The 24,072-nt window shown below is 39.2% G+C and overlaps 1 protein-coding gene and 1 long non-coding RNA gene across 4 annotated transcripts in view; both read right to left on the bottom strand.

Annotated features, from left to right (window-relative positions):
- GLB1 (galactosidase beta 1) overlaps positions 1-24,072 on the bottom strand; it is a 90,644-nt gene that overhangs the window by 23,537 nt on the left and 43,035 nt on the right. For all 3 annotated transcript variants that reach the window (XM_070575889.1, XM_070575891.1, XM_070575890.1), the window contains exons 11-12: positions 4,965-5,039; positions 2,377-2,466 (exon numbers count right to left, since the gene is read on the bottom strand). In XM_070575889.1, coding sequence (XP_070431990.1) covers positions 2,377-2,466; positions 4,965-5,039 — 165 coding nt within the window. The remainder of the gene's footprint in view (positions 1-2,376; positions 2,467-4,964; positions 5,040-24,072) is intronic.
- On the bottom strand, positions 22,729-23,792 carry LOC139075974 (uncharacterized). Its single transcript, XR_011527081.1, has 2 exons — positions 23,752-23,792; positions 22,729-23,099 (listed from the first exon to the last, which is right to left on the bottom strand). It is a non-coding gene; the product is annotated as an uncharacterized lncRNA (long non-coding RNA).

The raw sequence follows: 24,072 nt of genomic DNA, 5'->3' as shown, positions 1-24,072 counted from the left end.
GGGTGAAACAGAGAGAGTGAGAGATGGGGGAGTAACCGGTTGCTAAGTCAGAAAATACTTTTAGATGCTAGTAGCCCTGGTCTGAAAGGAAGGCCCCAAACAGTCAGCCTCGGCAGCACCAGCACCCACAGCCTCAGTTAGTGACTTTCCTGCTGTAGACATTGGCGACAGTGAGCGGGACCTAATCCTGAGTCACAGAAGAGAATCCAAATAGAAATCCAGCGTGGAGCAGAGAAGAAGCTCCCCACTTCAGGGCCTGGAAAGCAAGGACGCGTACCTCCGGCAAGCGGGACGGTGATCTGGAGGAGATGACAAAACATTAACCCACGTTCCTGTGTTACAGGAAAGGGCTGAACTCAAGAAATGCCACTGGGACTGCCACTCAAATCTTCAAGCACAAGGATGCCTCCCTCCTAGACACCAAGTCTCCATCTCTCTCTTGTTTTTTCCTTTTGAAAGTAACCAAAGCGGTAAGCTCTAACTCAGAGGCTGAAGAAAACCTAGCGAAGGGCCTCCAGGAGGGGAGCGGAAGCTGTGTTGCTCCCTGCAAAGGTGTGGGTGAGGCCTCGGAGGTCGGGGGACCACGGGGGGGCCAGCTTCAGAGGTACCAAGGCTGCACCCCACTCCCTGCAGCTGTGCCCTCCATGGGTTCACTGGAAATAAACATTCCGTGGACTTGCCCTGGACCCAAAACAGCCAGGGCCCAGGGAGCCCCACTCGCTATGAGAGCACTGCCTTGGCCACAGATTGGAAAGCAGAAGGGGTCTGAGAAAGAGCGGTGACTGCAAGGGTCTATCCATTAACCTGAACTCCACTTCCCAAGTTCCAACTGCTCGAGTGGCCGTGTCTTGTCTGACGTGCTCAATGGCCCTGACAGATGAAGACAGGTTCCATTTCATAGAAGAAGACATAGACGTACAGCCAGTGTGTGCTAGAACTTAAGAACTCTACCCAATGTTAATGAAGAAGCAGGGAGGGGAGCTTAATTACTCATATAATTTATCACAAATCGGAGTTGTTGGAATAAATCACAAGCGTAAAAATAGTAACTGGAGGCAAAAAATACACTAAACTAAGATTAGATATGTTATTATTATGTCACCTTATCATTCAGACACCTGCCAGAGGTGAGCTGCACAGAAAGTCAGAAAGGAGGACCCAGGTAACTTTCCATTTCAAAAAATGGGGCTGAGATCCTAAGTGATCAAACTTAACATCACCACAAAGGGACAAACTGACCTCATGGGCATCTGATATGGTGCCCTGAGAAGGACACATCACCTTTGTCACGTTTGTACCAAAAATATTTTACTGAACCTAATTAGTGAGGGGCAGTGCACAAAACAATAGCCTGAACACTTCAGAAACGTCCGTGTCATGAGAGAGAGAGAAAAAAAAACTGAGCAACAGTTTCAGAAGAAAGAAGCCTAAAGAGACATTATAACTAAATGCAATGCATGATCTTGGAATGCCAAGGGATACTTGACTACAGAATGTATATTAGATAATAGGATTGTATCAATGTGAAATTTCTTAAGTGTGATCGTGGTCATACAGGATAATGTCCTTCTTAAAAGATACATGCTGCAATATTTGGGGTGAAGTGTCATGATTTTGACAAATAACTCAAATGGTAATAAAAAAAAAAGCCGTTGATACATACACACACCTACAGAGAAAGATAAAGTAAGGGAAGCGACTGTTCACACTTGGTTAGGCTAGTGTTAACTATGTGAAAGCCATATAGGGGTTTGCTGTACTATTCTTGCAGCTTTTTCAGATTTGAAATTTTCCAAACAAAAAGAAATATAATGATCTACACCTGAAATTTATATAATGTTATAAACTAATGTTGCCTCAATTAAAAAAAACAAGTTCGGGAAAAGCTTTTAAAATAAAGATGGGGCCGTGCCTAGAGATTAAACACACACACACACAAACACACACACACATACATGATATGCTCTGTTCTCTTCAAAAGCAGGGAAAAAAATCTCTAAGAACTGACTCTATTAAGAACATTGTCCTTACACCTTTGAACTAACTAAGGACAAATAATTAATTTGTCCTTTTTGAGTATTAGTGTTTTTTCTCTGGTACCGAGTAATACAGATTAATCAGATCAGAAATGTACTCGATTTATAGCTTTTGCAGAAGCAGGCTGAAGCAGGTTGAGTCACTATCTACTTGAGTGATAATAAGAAATGGGGGAAAAACATAGGAAAGATCAGCCCAGCTAAAGAGAACCTTTACTTCAGGTCTGATGTATCTGCTTACCGTTTTGGTCCCTGTGCTTAGAACAGGCACTACCAGGCAGTGCAGAAAGCACAGTTTGCAAGTAGAAAAAAAGATGAAGCATTACCTTTGAAGACCTACCTGTTTCACCTGGATAAACGTCAAGGGATAAAGGCTTTTTATGGGCCCAGCAGGACACAGAATGTCCAAAGCTCCCTCCACTGTTTTTAACTGAAAAGAAACAAAAGCAGCATTCACTCACTGTCACCCCTTGCTGGTAATCAGAATGGAGGATCACATCATTTGCAAATTATCAAAGACATTAGTGGATTGGACCAAGCTCCTAAATAAACCTAAATGGTTCAAATTCCACTCAACATCGCCGCCCCCAGTCACCTTCAATCATCTCCATCTGTTCCCTAACTCTTGACGAAAAATAACTAATGGCAATCTTAAAGAGTTTCAAACATACTTATTTGCAAATGCAACCTCCTGTAATTAAAGGTCCTTAAAAACCAAGGCTCAGGGGCTGCCTCCTCCGAAAAGCCTTCCCCTACATGCCCAAGTGAAGTCACTATGACTGCGCCCTCCTCTGAACTTGTCCGTGGCATATTTTCCATGCGTGTATCGTTGATCAGTTGATTACCTTTACCGTCCTTGCCAGACAGTCAGCTCCTTAAGGACAGGGTCTGTACTGTGCTCACCCCCAATGCCCAGCACATAGTAGACACTCAGTAAATACCTATTCAATCCAAATGACTGTGTATTCTTGCAACCCAGGATGCTTATTCTGATGCAACAACAACAATGATAACAGCTACCAGTCACTCGGTCCCTAACACACTCCAGGTGAGATGGCACACCTCAGTGAATCCTCATGTTAGGGATGAGGAAACAGGTACTCAGATAGGTCACTTGATCAGTGGCAGAGCCAGAATTTGCAGTTAGGTTTGGCTCCAAACCCAGGACTTCCCAGGAAAAAAAATCATTACAATTCCATCAATTCAGCTACTCACATGGATGTTTTTCCACTTGGACAATTAAAGGAATTCAATTCACAGTAAAAGGTTTTATGCTATATAATTATGTTCTATATAAATTTAATTCAGTTATATGCTGAGTTACTATCACAAATTGTATATATTTAGTTGACAATGAAAAACCACTTCAGCCCACACAATTTTCCTTCATGGTAAACAGAATGTGCTTTTGAAGGGATAAAGAAGATGTGGTGTATATATATATATACGATGGAATACGACTCAGCTATAAGAAAAGACAAAATTGTCCCATTTGCAACAACATGGATGGACCTGGAGGGTGTGATGTTAAGTGAAATAAGCCAGACAGAGAAAGACAAATACTGCATGATTTCACTCATGTGTGGAAGATAACAAATACATGGATAAAGAGAACAGATTAGTGGTTACCAGAGGGGAAGGGGGTTGGGGAGTGGGCGAAAGGAACAAAGGGGCACATATATATATATATATATATATATATGGTGATGGAGAAAAATTAGATTACTAGGGGTGAGCATGATGAAGCGTATTCAGGAACAGAGAAATAATCATGTACACCCGAAATTACACAATGTTATAAACCATTATAATCCCAATAAAATTACTTAAAAAAAAAGAATGTGCTTTTGGTACTAAGCTAGCTTTGTTTTAGCAATTTTGTTGCATTAAATACTTGCAGTTACTTTCTGTTGCATAAAAATAAATTTTTCACAGCTCTAAAACAGACCAACCAACCTTTTCCTTAAGTAGCGGTAGCAATGAAAAAGTCGCAGGTGCTCCCTTCACAAATGTGATTAAAGTTTGATTAACCTAAAGCAAGATTCTTATCAGGCAGAGAGACCACAGTCTTTGCAGAATGTAACACACGTATCTGACACTAGGTGGAAAATGTTACCAGAGAGCAACCAACAGTAATATCAAAGGGCTTCGTGAATGGAAAAATTATACAATCATGTTTGGCATTTTGCATAAAGATAAAAACTTATGATGCTATTTTAGAACATCAAGATTCTTAAGAAATATGTAACTGTTTGTGTTTTTTTTTTTCTTGTGAGTTAAGACATGTAGGAGTTAGGGATTATAAAAGGGGAAAACCTGAAGACACAGAAGGTCAAAACAAATTGACTTTGGCTTACGTCACTCCAGACTATTAAATTAAATCTTTCTTCTTTTTCTCTTTTCCTAGAATAAACTGTCTTTAACTTCTATATATGATTAATTTCTAGCGCTTCCCCCTGACGTCTCATTTACCATATAAACCACAGACCACAAAAATTAAGACATGATATTAACACAGAAGGGAGTGTATAATTAAGGGCAAATACCTATCAAAATGCCTGTGGCTTTTGAGAACTCCCTTAATAAAAGGTGAATTATGGAAAAGAACCTCACCAGCCATAACAACAGGGCAGCACGTTATTCCCATAAAGGCTCCTGGCACTGCTTTTGACAACTGACAACTGAACCAAAATGACCTGAACGATCTAAGACTGCCTACCTACTCCTGGCTCATTTGCTCACCCTGTCAGTGTACATATCCTCTTGCCTCCCATGTCCCATTTTCCAAGAAACATCATCTACCCCATCAGTCTCACAGAAAACAAATTCACAGAAAAATAACGAACCAATTCCCCAGCATAACACTTTCACTCACGAATGCAAAATTCCACTTCCTCACTCGCAACGTTTCTGTTATTTTTTTCTTACCTTTTTCATAGCAACTTTTCCATATGCAAACTTCGGTGTGGACGGAGGGATAAAACCTTCTGGTACTTTTTCAAACTATAAACCACAGTGGAAAAAGAGAGAAAAGGAAAAAAACCTGTTAAACCTTCAGAAACATCTGTACAATTAATTTCTCAAAAGGAGGGTCAAAGACTCAAAGAACAGTGCCAGTGATTTTTGGAAAAACAAAGGAATGAAAGACTTTCTCCAAAACAGGATCTGATTAAGTTTTTACTTCTAAGCATGTGTATGTCTGTGTTTTAAGCTCCACGAATCATTCAAATAATTATAGATAAAAGACTTCAAAACAGAGAGCATAAATAAGTAGAGAGAATGAAGTGACAGCAGAAGACTGGAGTGGGGGGAGAAAAGGAAAAAAATACACGGCAAAACAGAATCTAAAGGGAAGTAGCTTATAGGAGCGAAAAACGTTATTTGTAGGTTAAATATTATTGGTAGCTTAAAGTTTTGTTTCAATGTTAGCTTTGCTGTGGTTATGTAAAAACATGTTCCTACCTATTCTTATGCAACATACACTGAAGTGTTTAGGGGTAAAGCGTAACGACGCATGCAACCCTCCAATGGTTTAGAAAACAAGGGGGCAGCGAGGGGCAAATGATGAAGCGGACAGAGCGAGTGTTGACATGGGTGAACCTCGGTGTGGAACATACAAGTTTTCTTTGTACTATTGTTATTCTTGAAACTTTTCTGTAAGTTTGAAATTATATTTAAATAAAAAGTCAAAAAATAAAATAAAACCTTATTAAATATGTGTATACACACACACACACACACATATTTATATCAGCACTAGAAGATATGGATGTAAGTTCCGGGCCTTAGAAAAGTCTGTGTCCATCTAGCATCTCCAAGTATGTTGCATTATAGTCTCTCAGGATCCTTACATTTCTTTCCGTATTTCTTTTTTTGATTTCCCTTTTTAAAAGTAATACAAAAAGAAGAGGAGGATAAAAGTTTGTTATAATGAAAAGCAATAGTCTCCTGACTCACTATTCTCTTAGTTCTGTTCTTCAGAGGAAACCATTTTAAAATCATTTAACTGTTCTTATTTTTACTTCTTTTGACCTCTAAATAATATACTTATCAGCCATTTCTTATTTGATCCATTTAAAACAGTATCATTGATTTCTTTAATACATGAGAATTTAGCTCAGTTGTACTATTCTGGATATTGCCCGTTCTTGCCAACATGGTTATATCACCATTGTCAGTTTCTCTACTGGTTAACTTTGTAGCTTTAAATAATATCCTATACCTTTATTTCTTAGTTCCATCAATTAAGACATTATCCTCTGTGTCCACACAGCTTTTTTTTCAAATGTTTTTTTATTGAGGTTATGATAGTTTAAAACCTTGTGAAATTTCAGTTGTACATTATTATTGGCCAGTCATATTTTAGGTGCACCACTTCACCCTTTGTGCGCGCCCCCCCATGCCCACACTTTTTAAGATAATGCTATTTGCCTCCTTCTCTGAGTTCTCTTCCCTACTCCCACCTTCAAACCCTCAGTTATACTCTCACACTGTCAAGGTTAAAGCAATCTGTCCTGTAGTCATAAGTACTCCCTTCATCTGTATATTGACTGTAAATTCAAAATCAAGCAATAGTGCTCACATTATCATAACTATATAAGTATTGCTCTCTGCGCTGCTAAGTGGTGTATACTATGATGGCGTGTTCTGTCTTGTTCAGCTTTTTGTGTTCTTTTCCCTCCCCTGGGGTTTCTTTTTTGAGGAAGATTAGCCCTGAGCTAACATCTGCTGCCAATCCTCCTCTTTTTGCTGAGGAAGACTGGCCCTGACCTAACATCCATGCCCATCTTCCTCTACTTTACATGTGGGACGCCTACAACAGCATGGCCTGCCTTTCGGTGCCATATCCGCACCAGGGATCTGAACCAGCCAACCCCAGGCGCCGAAGCGGAACATGCGCACTTAACCGCCGCGCCACTGGGCTGGCCCCTCCCCCTGGGGTTTCTAATCGCCTTTCTTTATTCCTGCCTCCTTTTAGGTGAACACTTCTTTAGGTTGTTCCAAATTTCTAAAGATGGTATCAAGTCTCTCCAAACACCCCTTCGACCCCTAGAAAACTCCCTACTGGAACCCTCAGTCCTCTTGCTCCAAGGGACTGACGACTCTCCTCTAGGCTTAATATTCTGGGACTTATTCTTGTCCTGGCTTTTAGCTCGTTTCTGGGATCTCATGACTACCTCATTTCACTGGAGCAATCTCAAATAACTTCCTAAGAACTGGTTGGTGGAAGGTAAATTCCTGAATCTTTGACTGTCTGAAAATGTCACATTTAGTTGATAACTTGGATGGGTAGAGAATTCTATGTTGAAAATCATCTTCCCTCAGAATGCCACAGGTACTGTGCTCTGTCCTCTGTCATCCAGTGAGGCTTAGGCCGGGCTCAATCTTGTTCTTTTAAAAGTGACCAGCTTTTTGTCTCTAGAAACTTATAGGCACTTTATTTTCTATGTTCTAAAATTTTCCAAGGATGTGTTTAGATGTGTATTTTTTTTCTATTCATTATGCCGGGCTGCTCAGAAATCCTTTTCTGTTTTGGAAAAAATTCTGTATTGTTTCTTTGATATTTTCTTTATCTCCATATTTTTTTCTTCTTATAAGTAAGTTAGATATCCTAGATTGTTCCTCTCTCTCTCATCTTTTCTCTCTATTTCCATCTCAGTCTTCCGGTTCTAATTTCTAGCAGTTTTTTTTTTTTTTTTTTTTTAAAGATTGGCACCTGAGCTAACATCTGTTGCCAAACTTCTTTTTTTCAGTCCTTCTTCTCCCCAAAGCCCTCCAGTACATAGCTGTATATTCTAGTTGTGAGTGCCTCTGGCTGTGTTATGTGGGACACTGCCTCAGCATGGCCTGATGAGCGGTGCCATGTCCGTGCCCAGGATCCGAACCGACGAACCCTGGGCTGCCACAGCAGAGCACGTGAACTTAACCACTCAGCCACGGGGCAGGCCCCCTAGGAGATTATTTTTAATTTCCAAGAACTCTTTCTTGTTCTTGAACGGCTCCTTTTTCAAAGTATTTCATTCTTATTTTATGGATACAATATCTTCTCAAATCTCTCAGAAGGATGTACATTTGAGAGGATTTGCTCTGTTTTGCTTATATCTCTCCTGTCCTCTGAATTTTTTATAGCGTTAGGGTTATTTTTCTGTTTATTTCATCCTGGTCTTTCTCTTTCCTGTTGCAGGTTTTACGGATGTCCTCAATCATCCGGTCATCCTTGGTTGTCCATTCATATTTAATGGTAATGCAAATGAATACACCAGCATTTGCATAATCATCTTCTCTGTGCCAGTTCTGCTCTGTGTACAGGAACAAGGCTTGTCCAGTGGGGAGCTTTGTTTTAATGTGATTCGGCAAGGAGGATGTAATATGTACGGTCTTTGCTCTGGGGCTATGCACTTTTTTTTTTTTAAGAAAAAAAAAAGATTCTGATTTTCTGACTGGTAGAAAGATGCTTCCCTGATGGATAGTCTATTTGAATGTGGGGTGAAAGAGCGGAGGACCTCACAGGAAATACACAGATTAAATTTGACTTCTCATTTTCAGCTCTGTTTCATTTCCATCCATTGTCACACCTTCATTTCCACAACCCTGCCTCTCCAGGGTTCTTTAGGGCCAATCTACTCCCTGCTCCCTGTTTCTATAAGCCCCCTCTGCACGCATTGGGGTCCCAGATTTCCTATCTTACTTCTTCAGTCACCACTCCTCCATCTATTTTTGTTTCTTAGAAATCTTTTGCAATCTCTCATGCATGGACAGCTCCCCTCTTGTTGGCTTCATTTTTTAAAAAAAAATTCCTTTTTTATTGTTTGGTAACATTTTGGAAGGAAAAAGAGACAAATATGTGGTCGTTTAGCCATCTTGAACTGGAAGTTCTTTGTATTTCTAACATTCTGTGAAATTTTAAGAAGATCATGTTAAAATGATCTCCGTGATTCATATTAAAATGAATGTGAGGCCAAAGAGTTACTGTTGATCTTAGAGCAAGATGTAATACCTCTCTTCCCAGCTTTCCCTGAAGTCTAGACCACATCCTTCTCCTTTGGCAGTTTACCCACCCCATCCTCTTCCACCCCACATTCTGGCCAAGAAAAGCAGAAAAAACAAATCCACAGAAGAGCCTTGAAAGCAGTATGATTCGTTTTCTGAGGCCCCTATTTCCCTGTACAAGTAGTGACCACGTCACATCTAACTCCTAAAGTCAAAGCAGATTCCAATGTAACTAGGACTGCAATCTCTTCTACCATATTGGAAGAAAAAGTCATTGCACAGCCATCTTTATTCAAACTACATTCAGCTAACTTTGAGGGAGTGCTAGTTTTGTCATCTCATTTACTACTCACAAGGGCCTGCACTGCTGGTTATCACATTTCCTTTTTAGAGATGAGACTGAGGAGCTTGCTCGAGATCATGAAGAGAACAAGGGAGGGAGCTGAGATTCTGACTCCAAGTCTAGTGCTGTTCCTACTGCTCCATCTTGCCTCTTTTATTGTTGAAACAATAGAATAGAAAGTGTCTTTAACCATAATTCCTCCTAGACCCTCCCCTTAAGCACACATATAATAGGAACATAAGAGATAATTTTGTAATTTGTTGCTGCCACTTATCAAAAGCACTTTTGGCATGACCAAATATTGACAATAATTTACTTATTGCATATTATATTCAAATAGATATGACAGAATTTACATAACCATCCCTTCAATATTAGGAGTTAATTTCAATTTTTGATATTATGTAATGTTGCAATGAACAACTTCAGGTTTATAGCGTTACTCTTGTTTAAAAAAATTTTTTTTTCCTGAGGAAGATTCGCCCTGAGCCAACATTTGCTGCCAATCTTCCTCTTTTTGGATGTGAGCCGCTGCCACAGCATGGCCACTGACAGATGGGTGGTGTAGGTCAGTGCCCAGGAATCAAACCCAGACCACAGAAGAAGAGTGCACTGAACTTAACCATTAGGCCACTGGGGCTGGCTCTAAAAAAATTTTTTTTAATAAAGCCTCAAGTGAGTGGTTACTAGGTCAAATGACATGAGGATTTTATATGGTTATTAATATAGTGTCTACTCAAGTTTTCACCAAATGTCTACACAGTATGTCTTTTGCCAATTATCTATTTGGATCTTGATATTTTAATCAGTGGCATGAGCTCATTATAATATTGATATTAAGCTTGCATCTGTCTATCCCATTTGCCACAATATTCTCTTTTCATTTTAATAATTTTAGTGATTTTTTTCATTGATTATCATATAGCAAAATCCTATTCCCCTAGCCAACTAATTAATGTTTCAGAAAAGAAATAGATGAATATACCAAACACCATACTTCCTTTTTTTCTTTTTTTTTTTTAAGATTTTATTTTTTTCCTTTTTCTCCCCAAAGCCCCCCGGTACATAGTTGTATATTCTTCGTTGTAGGTCCTTCTAGTTGTGGCATGTGGGACGCTGCCTCAGCGTGGTTTGATGAGCAATGCCATGTCCGCGCCCAGGATTCGAACCAATGAAACACTGGGCCGCCTGCAGTGGAGCGCGTGAACTTAACCACTTGGCCATGGGGCCAGCCCCCCAAACACTATACTTCTAAACTTTCATTTCTTCATAATAAATTGTACTTCAATCAGTTTTCAGACCAATCATAAATATTGCTTCTTATCCTACTTATTTAGCTGGATAAATTCAATGTAGGAAGCTGCTCTTTTCCCAATGGAATCCAATAGATTGAATGGTGACCAACTTTTCTTTCCCCAAGATCTCTAATGTGTTTGTTCATTCTTCTAACAAACTCTTAGAAGAAAGTATTGTGTCAGGTCCTATGCTTGGTACCAGGGACATAAACAGCTCCTAGGCCAGAGAGCGAGAAATGTGTGAAAACAAGTTATATCAACACATTATGAGAAGTAGTGTATTCAAGATTTCCACACTATAAGGTGGTGGCAGAAAATGAAGAGTGACTAACTGCAGAGAGATGGATCACAGATGACTCCCTAGAGAAGGTAAGTGAGGTGTGTCCTTACGTTCCTGATGGATAAAGGCAGAGGGAAGAGTTCGTGCAGAGGAAGAACTATATATGGGGGCACTGTCTCATTCATGGAATTTTATGTGCCTCATTTAAGGCCTGAGAGTCACATACAAGAAGAGGAGAACTGAACGATGGCACTTGAGAAAAACAGGGGGCCAGGTCATGGAAGGCACCCTGATCAGATCAGCATTTTAGAGAAACACTGGAAGATATTTCTGGAAGATAGATTAGAAAGGCCAAGTCTGCAGGAAATGGAAAGACTAGCGCCACAAGAGTGCAGGCAGTGCTTTAAAAGACTATCTAACATCTGTTAACTAATATTCACTTTGTCATCTTTAATTAGCAGACATAAAACACTGTGTTTCCACCAGCACTATGGATCAGCAAGAGAGAGCTTATGTCCACTCTCTGAGCTAATGTCATTCCAGCCATCAACTGAGAAGGACAATCAATCAGTCAGTGTAGACTGGTCCTGGGTCAAGTTTCAAATTTCATTAAGCTTTTGAAGTAGTGAAAAACACTGTGGCCATTCTCACATTCCCAGGATCCTGCCCAGCCTCAACGACCACCTCAGGTGATCCCAAGATCCACTCCAATTACCAATGTCCTCAACTACAACTTGATGAATTTCTGCAGAATGACCCATCTCTAAAATGCCAGATGGCCTCTTACCTTTGATAGAATCCCTATGAAGAACTGGAACAAAGCTCTTAAAAAATGGGTCTGAAATCCATTCAAAAGCATACAAAAATAAACTTTACCACTGCCCCTCTCAGGAATCAGTAGGGAGGAAGATGGCACTGACAGTATTACGGTTCATCCTCGAGGTGAAAGTGTTAACCATGTCTGGTTGAGTTTTACCCACACCAAAGAGAATACTTTAGCAAATGCAAATATCATGAGCCTTGTCATGCCTTGAAAAGTCATATCAAAGGTCTGCCTGGAGCCTTCACCATTGAGCACAGGCTTGTGCAGCCTGATGGGAAATTATTCCTGGGAGTCCACGTCAGTGAAAGATATTGTCTAGCACTACCCAATTTACTCTTGAAATGGATTAGAGAAGAGACCCATTCCACTTTTTAAGTCTTTGGTGAAGGAAAGATGCAGGAAGAACTATATATGGGGGTATTTACAATCCCATCTCTTTTCCTCAATGCAAGCAAATATTTTGAATATCATTTAAGAAACTAGCTAACTGAATGTCTACGAAGTCTCATAAGAAAGAGTCCACTTTTAAAGTAGTTTATTTCTGTCTTCAAAACCTAAAATATCAAAAAAATGAAGGGGGGAAAGACGACCACGTGTTAAACAGGAAGCTATCATAAGCTACTAAATTACATTAATTTCTGAAGACTCTGTCTCCTTCATTCTCATTCTCTGTCCTTACTGTGCCTACTGGTTAAACACTTGGGATCCCCTGGGTTTGTCTTTTGCTTGGCCCCCTGCCCTTCTCGCAGTCTCAACCTCCCCTGGACTTCAGCCTCCACTTCCACTGACGACCCCAGAATCTGTGTGTCTGTCCTAATGACTTCTTCCTGGAGCTTCTCACTCTTAAGTGAGGTGCTTGCTGGACAGACACGTCCACCTGGATGTTCCCAGAGGCATCTTGAGCTGAAAAAGCCCAGAACTGAACCTGTTTCCCCCTCCTCGTTTCCAGGCTGTGCGTTCTCTGCAATCCTCTATCTTAGTTGCTGACCCCCATAGCTATCCAGTTATCCAAACAAGGTTATAACCTGGACAAATCAACGACTCTTCGTTCTTTGTCACTCCTGCATTCAGTCAATCACCAAATCCTCCCAATTTTATCTCCTAAATAATCTTCAGATCTATTGTTTCCTCCGCACTTTCTGCTGCCCCTGCCATCATCTCATTCCTAGGTTACTGCAGCAGCCTCCAAAGTCATGTCCCAAAGGATGGTCCTAGCGGCGTGTTCACAAGGTCATAGGTTACTGTAAAATGTGCCAAGGTAATATAATTTCACCACAACAGGCTAAGACTCTGGTCTCTCTCTGCTCCAGCCCCTCTGAGTCACACATCCTCTTATGTCAGGAGGCTTCAGAGGGATACAGGCATCTGTGGGATTCAACCAAAGGAGGGCTGAGGTGGAGATTTACTTAATTTGAGTATAGAATCTGTTTACATGCCTCACCGTCACTTCACGAGTATGTAAATTATTGCTAACAGATTATTCCTAACATCTGATATGCTGACTCACTTGCAATAGGATCACACCCTAAGGCATCCAGCCCCAGAAGTATGTGGGTGGTGGAGGAGAAACAAGGTTTGAAATGCATGGGGCCAGAACCTGTCTGTAGAAATTTCTTCCAAATATTACAGCTCATATATGAAAGAACTTGTGAGAGATTTCCCCAATTTTGATAACAATCTTAAATATTTATATAACATTATCAGGAACAAAATGTGAAGCTTTTATATTTTTCTAAACTACTCATACTAAAAAACAAATTTCAATCAGCCACGCTAAAGAGAAAGATTTCCATTCTCTCCAGAGAAAAAGACTACCAACATTTTTGTCACCTGAAGAGACAATAATACAGCAAGCAGTCAAAAGAATGTAAGGAAAGGATAGCAGAGGTATTTCAAACGGTTGATAAATGCAAAATATATTTTTAAGTTTTGTGATGTTCGCTACTATTTAAGTCTTTTAAATTTTTGTAATTTGTAATTTTTTAACTCATTTAAATACACATTCATTTTTGTTGTCTCACCCAATACCTTTTCTGAAATGCATATCTAGGTCTATCACTTTCTGTAAGCTCCATAACATGGCATATTCATAGCATTAATGTTCTCAGTGAAGTAGGAGGTAATGTCACCTGTACGTTAGGGAGAAAGTAGAGCGGTGATGGTTTACACTAGACAGTGAGGAGAGAGCAACGTGCAAGAAGAGAAATGGAGATAGTTCAAGGTCCAACTGAGATTGGAAGTACAAATCCCTGTTCAGCCAGTCCACACTGCAGTCTACAGTTCCCCTGCCTGGTTCCAGCGCCGGAGTGTGACAGTCAGAATGGCCTGGGCTAGGTGGTGTGGAGAGCAGGGCCCCTTGAACAACAGCATAGAAGGGAATGGGGGGTGATGGTGAAAGACTCTGAAAGTCATCAATCACAAGAGCCAGGGAAGGTCAAGAGAAGTGTGAAGGTTTGCAGGGTGGGGGAGGGGGCAGAAAGAAGCAACTAAAAATATAGGAGAATAAAAATGTGAGGTTAGGATGAGGCCAAATATAAGGTGATGTTATTTGCAAAAAAGTACAAGTAAATATCTGTTTTAAAATCTGATTTGGAGTTTTTTATATATATAAGGCATAGGAAAGCTCACTATTTCAGAAAAAAAACTGTCCTAAAAACAAACCTGCCAGCAACACCACTACTAGGTATATTCGAGGGACTTGAACAGATACCTGTGCCCCGATTTCAATGCAGCATTATTCAAAACAGCCAAAGATGGAAACAACTTAAGTGTCCACCAAGAGAGGAAGAGATAAACAAAATGTGGTATATACACACAATGGAATATTATTCCTCCATAAAAAGAAATGAAATTCTGATACATGTTATAACATGGATGAACCTTGAACACATTATGCCAAATGAAATAAGTCAGACACGAAAGGACACTACTGCACAGTTCCACTTATGTGAAAGAGCTAGAATAGGCAAATTCACAGAGACAGAAAATAACCTAGAGGTTACCAGCGCCGGAGAGGAGGAAGGAATGGGGAGTTATTGCTTAATAGTTACAGAGTTTCTGTCTGAGGTTCTGAAAAGATTTTGGAAATAGATAGTGGTGATGGTTACAGAACATTATGAATGTAATTAATGCCAGTGAATTGCACGCTTAAAAATGGTTAAAATGGCAAATTTTATGTTATATATGTTTTATCACAATTTAAACAACTTAATAATGTAATATACCAAAACCCACTGAATTGTGTACTTTAAATGGGTGAATTGTATGGCATGTGAATTATATCTAAATAAATCTGTTTAAGTGGTTTGTGCAATGAAGCAACAGACTATAAAAGAAATAAGTCCACAGGCAATATAATCAAATCAAACAAATCAGTCAGTAACTTGAAAAGGATAATTACAATGTAAATTCATGTACAATTTCTAAGAGACAAAAATAATTAAATATATTGTACGTGGATGCATGCATTTGTAGTAAAAGCAGAAAAATGTGTGTGAATGACAAATTCCATACCAGGAGATTAATTAAATCCGAGGAAGGAGGGAAAGACACAGGGAATGAAGCTCTAGTTTTATCTGTAACGTATTATTTTCTTAAAAAATCAGAAAAAAAGATTTTTTTTTTTTAGGAAGATTAGCCTTGACCTAACTGCTGCCTATCCTCCTCTTTTTGCTGAGGAAGACTGGCCCTGAGCTAACATCCATGCCCATCTTCCTCTACTTTATATATGGGACGCCTACCACAGCATGGCTTTTGCCAAGTGGTGCCATGTCCGCACCTGGGATCCGAACCAGTGAACCCCTGGCCGCCGAGAAGCAGAGCGTGCAAACTTAACCGCTGTGCCACCGGGTGGCCCCAGAAAAAAAGATTTTTATAATAACTTGTGTGAAATCTAGGTACTGGGTGTCTGCAATATTATTTGACATATTTAAAACTTTTAAATATTTCATATTTTAAAGACAAATAAATCTCCTAAAAATATAAAGAAATAAAAGATTCTTTTTATAAAGATATTTAAAAACATAGACTATTTGGGAATAAACATATTAAGAAATGTACAGGGGCCGGCCCAGTGGCGCAGCGGTTAAGTGCACGTGTTTCGCTTCAGTGGCCTGGGGTTTGCCGGTTCGGATCCTGAGTGCAGACATGGCACCGCTTGGCAAGCCATGCTGTGGCAGGCGTCCCACATATAAAGTAGAGGAAGATGAGCATGGATGTTAGCTCAGGGCCAGGCTTCCTCAGCAAAAAAAAAAGAGGAGGATTGGCGGCAGATGATAGCTCAGGGCTAGTCTTCCTCAAAAGAAAAAAAAGAAAGAAAAAAGAAATGGACAGGGGGCATTTTTAAAAACTTTAAAACAAAGGGACATCAGAGAAGACTTGAATAGATGGGAAAGCATTTTCTTGGCTAAAAGTCAATATTGTAAATATCACTCCTTATTTGATGTATAAATTTATTACAAAACTAATCAAAACATCATCAGGTGTCTTGGGTTTTTGTTTTGTTTTGAAGTTGACAAAATAATACCAAAGTTTACGTGGAAAAGCAAACTTGCAGGAAAAGCCAGGGAAATTCTGAAAGACTAAAGATGGAAGACTGGTCCTACTAGATAATAAAACATAATAAAGGTAACAAAACAGTTTGGTATTGGTAAAGGAGAAAAAAAATAACATAAAAGAAAGAGTTAAAAAATAGACCCAAATACTTATGGAAATTAAGTAGGTGATAAAATGGGCGCATCAAATCAGTGATAAAATAATGGCTCAGTCAATGAAAGGTGCTGGCATAACTGGCTAGTCATGTAAGACACGAATCCCTACCTCACTCTTAACCCCACCACCAGCAAAAATTTCATGTACTTCAACATTTAAATATAAAACATGAAATCATAAAAATTTTAAGCACATAAGGGAATTTATTTATACTACTAGAGTGGAGAAGCAGCCATAAAGGAGAGAAGTAATACATTTGACTACATAAAAATTCAAGATTATTTTTTTACAGAAAAAAGAATAAAGAACCCCTAAAGCTAAAAAAATACCACAATAATAGAACATTTTCAAATTATAAAAAAGACAAATAGCCCAACAGAAAAACTGTGAAAAACCTGAACAAGTAGTTCATGGAAAACAAAACATAAATGGACAATTCGTTCATGAAAGGTTGTACAACTCTAGTACTTATCACTAAAGAAATGCAGTACTTTCTCTAAAAACCATCCTTCTTACATATCAAATGGTAAGGTCAAAAGGTCTGATAATTCACAGTATTGGTAAAAGTGTGGGGAAACGAGACTCAACTGATGTAGTTTCGTGGAAGGGCTGTTTGGTAATATCCATCAAAACATTAGGTTTAAACAACCTTGTCCCACCAATTCCATTTCAAGAAAATTTCCTGTAGCTATCCTTGAACTGGTACATGAGATGTCATTTAAATGTTGAAAATAACCTAAATGCCCATCAATTAGAAACTGATTAAGTAGGGGGCTGGCCCCTTGGCCGAGTGGTTAAGTTCGCGCGCTCCACTGCAGGCGGCCCAGTGTTTCGTTGGTTCAAATCCTGGGCGCGGACATGGCACTGCTCATCAAACCACGCTGACGGAGCGTCCCACATACCACAACTAGAAGGACCCACAATGAAGAATATAATACAACTATGTACCGGGGGGGCTTTGGGGAGAAAGAGGAAAAAAATAAAATCTTAAAAAAAACCCAAAAAACTGATTAAGTAAACGGCAGTAAATCTACATATTATAATAGCAGGTAGCCATTAAAGAGAATGAGGTCATCTAGGTTAAGATGGCACACACTAAACATACACATCGAATTTCATTCTTTCCCAAAATGCCAAGAAAATCCCAGTAAACAGATATTTTTTAAAGATATAAGTACACACAACAGAAGAACAGGGAGGAGAAAACAGCCACAAAACTTTGGAAACTGGTCAAATGAATAGCAAATCAGTAGTAAGAAAGCCAAATCCTAACCTAGAATGGGAGAAAACTAAGAACCAATTCAGTTTGGCTGCAGAATTACCAAAAGGCTCAAAATTGGCAGCACCAGATACTTGTAGAACTAGGAAGTGCAGATGCTAAAATAAGGAGGACTGGGTGAAAGCTATTTGTGAAGCAGTCTGATCCTCAGATTTCTTCTCCTACTCCAAGCCAAGGGTCCTCCAACTCTAGTGCACATCAGAATCACGCAGGGGTCTGTAAAACCTCAGATTGCTGGCCCTACCCACAGAATTTCTGATTTAGTAGAATTTGCATTTCCATCAAGTTCCTAGGTGATTCTGATGCTCTGGTGTTTGAGAAACACTACTCTATGTAATGCCCCTTCCTACCTGGGCAGAAGATTAGAGATTTATTCTCTGGAAAGGGGAAAACAGATAGTTTTGGGTTCAACGTTAACCTGCAGAGTTGAGGACAAGTATACCATATCAAAAAGGAAGAATGTGATCATGTAGATAGTAAACATTAACTACCACCAGTACCCACTCTGCCCCAGGGCCCAGAATGCTGGCAGCCAGTCTCTTACTCCAGGCAGGAAACTGGAAGACCTCTCTCTCTTGGAAATCTTAAAGGCCATAGAGAAAAAATCTAAAGATACTGATACCTTGTAATTTTATATAATTAAACAAAATTAAATCAAAAGTAATCTATAAAAATCAAAAACCAAAAAAGGAAAGAAATGAACCTACTTGTTTATTTGGTTAGTGGCATAACCAAACCCTACCTCAATTAACGTTGCCTGTCACAAATTTGGCCCGGAGTGTAGGGGGATGTGGTGGTTTTAACAATATGCTTGCAAATTCTCTGAAACTCTTCCCCTTGACAAGTGGAACTTAATTCCCCTGAGAATGGCCTGGACTTAGTAACTTGCTTTCAGTGAAAAGAATATAGCAAAAGTGATGGGGTGTCATTTCCGAGCTTAGGTAATAAAAGGATAGCAGCTTCCATCTTGGAGGTGCGCTCATGGATCCTTTACTTTGCGGGTATCCATGTTGTAAGTAGTCTTACGGAGGGGCCTACATGTCAAGGAACGGAAGCAACCTGCCAACAGCCTTGTGAGGGCTTTTAGAAATGAATCCTTCAGCCCCAGTCAAGTCTTCAGAGTCAGCAGCTTGGCCGACCACTTGACTGCAACCTTGGGAAACTTCATGAGCTAGAATATCCAGCTAAGACACCTCTAGATTTTTTACCCTCAGAAACTGTTTGAGATAATAAACATTTGTTGTTTTAAGCTACTAAGTTTGCAGGTAATTTGTTATACAGCAAGAGAGAAGAAAACAAATCTCCCTTGAAAATTCATATCCATGACTAGCCCCCACATATATGTGCCACCAGAATTCATACTACTTTATAGTACAAAAACCCCTCAATCTAACAATTTAATTTAGGGGCTGGCCCTGTTGCCTAGTGGTTAAGTTTAGTGTGCACCACTTCAGCAGCCCAGGTTTGGTTCCCAGGCACGGACCTGCCCCACTTGTTGGCAGCCATGCTATGGCAGGGACCCACACACAAAATAGAGGAAGATCGGCAGGAGATGTTAGCTCAAGGTGAATCTTTCTCAGCCGGAAAAAAAACAAAAAAATTTAATTTAAATTGTAGTAGTACTTTTCCTCTAGTACTTTCCAGAAACAAATGTTAACTCTCTCTGGAAGAACCCACCTTTCACCCTAAACCTCAAAGAATCCCTAAGGCTAAAGATCCAAGAATTGAGCTCACAGTCAAAAATCACAACACACACAAAGAAACAAGGCATTGTGAGCAAGAGCTCACAGAAATAACAAAGAGTAGAATCAGACAAAGTCTTTGGTGCTGGAATTATCACATATAGACATAGAATAGAAATATCTTTAATGTGTTTAAAGAAATAAAAGAAGAGAGTATATATATAAGGAGAGAGCCAAGAGATTTTTAAAATGACCAAGTAGCATTAGAAGTGCCAATGGGGACTTCTGGAATAAAAAATATAATTTAATAATTCAGTGGACAGGTTTAACCTCAGAATTTATAGCTGCTAAAGAGAAAACAGAATTGAAGAACAATAGATCTGAAGGTATTCAAAATGACACAGAGAAAAAGAGGTTAAGAGATAAGAAGGCTAGAATCAGAAGCTCTAACAAACATGTAATTGGAATTCCAGAAAAGAGAGACAGTACAGTAGAAGTAAATATTTGAAGAGAAAATAGCTTAAACTTTTCAAGACTAGTGAAAAAGATACCAAGACACAAATTTTAAGATTTTCCAAAAATAACCAAGCAGGATAAATAAAAAGAAATTCACACTTAGAGACGTCACAGAGAAACTGCAGAACATCAAATAGAAAGGGAAAATCTTAGAAGCAGCCAGAGAGGAAAGACAGGGTACCTTCAAAGAAGCAACAGAGTGAGAATCATCTGACTTCTCAACGGCAACAATGGAAGCCATAAGACAGTATACTGAAGGAAAATAACTGTTGGTCTAGAAAAACTACACTTTGGAAATGAGGGTGAAAAAAAAGACACTTTCAGACAAATAAGAATTAAAATAGTTTGCTCACTAAACGAAATTCTACAGAATATACTTCAAGCAGAAGGAAAGCGATCTCAGACGGAAAGATTGAGAAGATGCAAGAAGGAATAAAGAATAAAGAAAGTACGTAACTAGGACAAAGTTACAGTCATGCATTGCATAACAACGTTCCAGTCAATGACTAACAGCGTATACAACAGTAGTCCCATTAGATTAGTACCACATAGCTTGGGTAGGTAGCAGGCTACACCATCTAGGTTTGTGTAAATACACTCTACGACGTTTGCATGATGAAATCGTCTAACAGCGCGTTTCTCAGTGCACTCGTCGTTACTCTGTATTCATATATCTGTCTACGTTACATCTCCACTAGGACGTATATTAGACAAGTCAAACTCAGCGTATCCAAACTGAATTCCTGATCTTCCCCCCAGAACTCCACCCTTCAAGTTGCTCAGGTCAAATACTTTCTTTCATACTCCACATCAGGAAGTTCTATGAGCTCTACTTGCTTAGGTAGTCTGAATACAACCAGTGCCTAGTATCTTCACAAGCCACAGTTCCCTCTCAGCTAAATAGCTGCAAAAGCCTTTTAATTGGTTTTCCTGTTCTACCCCTGCCCCTCCTCCCAGAGTCTACAAGTACAACTGCCTCCCTGAGTAACCCTTTAGCTGCTCTGCTCAACTCTACAATGAATCTCCATTTCCTTCAGAGGAAGCCAAAGTCTTACAATGGCCTATAAGGCCCTATGGGGTCAGTTCCCCATTTTCTCTCCGAACTCATCTCCTACTACTCTCCCCTTCCCTTCCTGAGCTCCAGCCACTCTGGCCTCCTCGCTAGTCCTTAAAAACGCCATGTGCTTTCCCACCTTTTCACTGGCTGCATTCTGCGGGGAATGCTCCTGCCCTGGATATCCCACACGGCTCTCTCTCCACCTTAAAGTCTTTATTCCAGTTTTACTTTCTCAAGGAGGCCTATGTATACCAAGCAGCTAAAACCGCACCTGGCCTATAGAGGGAACTTACAAATATTTGTGGAATTATTTGTGAATAAATGAACAATGTGGGCAAAGTCAAACACTGTCTGAAACAATTATAAAAATGCCTTATAGGGTTTATTTTTTAAAGAGAGAACTAGAATACATGAAATCTAAACCCAAGAGACCTAACATACATGACATTAATGGCATACAAGTCAAGAGGGATGTAATTGGAGCTAACATGAGATAAAGTTCTGGCTGTGTGGAGAAGGTAAAGATATCGATTAATTTTAAATTATTATAAGTTAAAACTGAATGTTAAAGTTTTTTGAGAGCCAGACAAAAAGGAGTGCACACTGTATGAATCCATCTACATAAAATAAAGAAACAAGCAAAACTAACCTAGAGTGACAGAGGTCAGGACAGCGGCTAACTCTGGGGATCGGAGGTTCATGACTAGAAAAGAGCATGAGGGGGGCTTCTGGGGTGCTGTGTGTGGGTTACAGGGCTGTGTTCACTTCACATAAATTCACTGAGCTGTACACTTACGCGTTGTGCTTTCTGGAAGGCATATATTTTAATAGGTAATCACTAAAGGAGTGAAAACATAGTGAATAACTTCCAAACTAGCAGGAGGGTGGAGGATGAAATAAGGAAAAAAAAACTCAAACAATTCAAAAGAAAGTAATAAAGGGAAGACAAAACAGAAAAAGTGGACAAATAGATTATTATAAAATAAAATAGTTGACAGGAAACAACAAGTGTTGGAGAGGATGTGGGGAGAAGGGAACCCTCGTACACTGCTGGTGGGAGTGCAAACTGGCGCAGCCACTATGGAAAGCAGTACAGAGATTTCTCAGAAAATTAAGAATAGATCTACCATATGATCCAGCTATCCCACTGCTGGATATTTATCCAAAGAACTTGAAAACACAAATGCATAAAGATACATGCACCCCTATGTTCATGGCAGCATTCTTCACAATAGCCAAGACTTGGAAGCAACCTAGGTACCCATCAAGGGACGAATGGATAAAGAAGATGTGGTATTTATACACAATGGAATACTACTCAGCCATAAGAAATGATGAAATCCGGCCATTTGTGACAACATGGATGGACCTGGAGGGTATTATGCTGAGTGAAATAAGTCAGAGGGAGAAAGTCAAATACCATATGATCTCACGCATAAGTAGAAGATAAAAACAACGACAAACAAACACATAGCAACAGAGATTGGACTGGTGGTTGCCAGAGGGGAAGGGGGAGGGAGAAGGGTGAAAGGGGTGATTAGGCTCATGTGTGGTGACAGATTATAATTAGTCTTTGGGTGGTAAACATGACATAATCTACACAGAATTTGAAACATATTATGATGTACATCTGAAAGTTATATAATGTTATAATCCAATGTTACTGCTATAAAAACAAAAATTAAAATTAAAAAGTAAATAAAATGGAAAAAAATTTAAAAATAATAAAATAGTTTAATCAATGTCTATCAAGAATTATAACGAATGAAAATGAAAAAAAGCACCAATTAAAAGACAAAAAAGTTTAAACTAGATATTTAAAAAATCCAGAGGGGCTGGCCTGGTGGCGAGGTGGTTAAATCCACACATTCTGCTTTGGTGGCTCGGGGTTCACTGGTTCAGATCCCAGGTGCGGGCATGGCACTGCATGACAAGCCATGCTGTGACAGGCGTCCCACATATAAAGTAGAGGAAGATGGGCACGGATGTTAGCTCAGGGCCAGCTTTCCTCAGCAAAAAGAGGAGGATTGGCGGCAGATGTTAGCTCACGGATAATCCTCCTCCTCAAAAAAAAAATCCAGCTGTATCCTGTTTATAAGTGACACATTAAAAAAAAAAGGATATAAAAAGTTGAAATTAAAGCATTGTGAAAGATATAACAGGTAAATACTAAGCAAAAGAAGGCAGGTAAGCTATATTAGTATCAGACAAAGACTTTAAGGCAAAAAGCATTATTCGAAACGGAGGGTTACCACATAATGATACTAAAGTATTTAATTCTCAACTTGCATACCTAATGACATGGCCTCAAAAACTGACACAAGTACAAGGAAAAGTACATAAACACAACTCTCAGTAAATAATAGAATAAACTGACAAAAAAATTAGAAAGGATATCAAAGATATCAACAACACCATTACTAAGGTTAATCTAATGAACACATATAGGTTATATCCAACAATTATAAAACATACAGACTTTTCAAGAATACATGGAATATTCGTTCATATTGGTATATGCCGGGCTCTAAGACTAGGTTCAACACATTTCAAGAGATTGGTATCATACAGACTACATTCTCTAACCAGAAGGCAAACATGTTAGAAACCAAAAAACTGCAAAAATACTTATGTTTAATAACTGAAAAACCCACTTTTGAACATTTCAAGGGTCAAAGAGAAACCAAAATAGGCATGTTTAGAAGCAAATATAATAAATATATTACATATCAAAACTTACGAGATGGGGTGACAGCAGTACTTGAAGGAAATGTATGACCTTGAATATTTATATTAGAAAAGAAGAAAGGCTGGATTAAAAAGCTAAGCTTCAAATAAAGGAAAGAAATAATAAAGAGAGGAACAAAAAGCTTTGAAACAGAACAAATGTACAAGAGAGAGCTTGCGAGTCCTCACCATAAATTCTGCAGACATTAAACCCATAATAAAAAAAACCATGAGCAACATTTTAACCGTACACCTGAAAATTTAGATGAAATGGACAAATTCTAAGAGTAGTTAAGTATAGATCGTATTTTTCAATATGTTGAAAATGTTTCAA

The sequence above is a fragment of the Equus przewalskii genome, chromosome 15 (assembly GCF_037783145.1).
Source record: "Equus przewalskii isolate Varuska chromosome 15, EquPr2, whole genome shotgun sequence".
Taxonomy (NCBI): Eukaryota; Metazoa; Chordata; class Mammalia; order Perissodactyla; family Equidae; genus Equus; species Equus przewalskii.
This window is presented reverse-complemented; position numbering and strand designations above follow the sequence as displayed.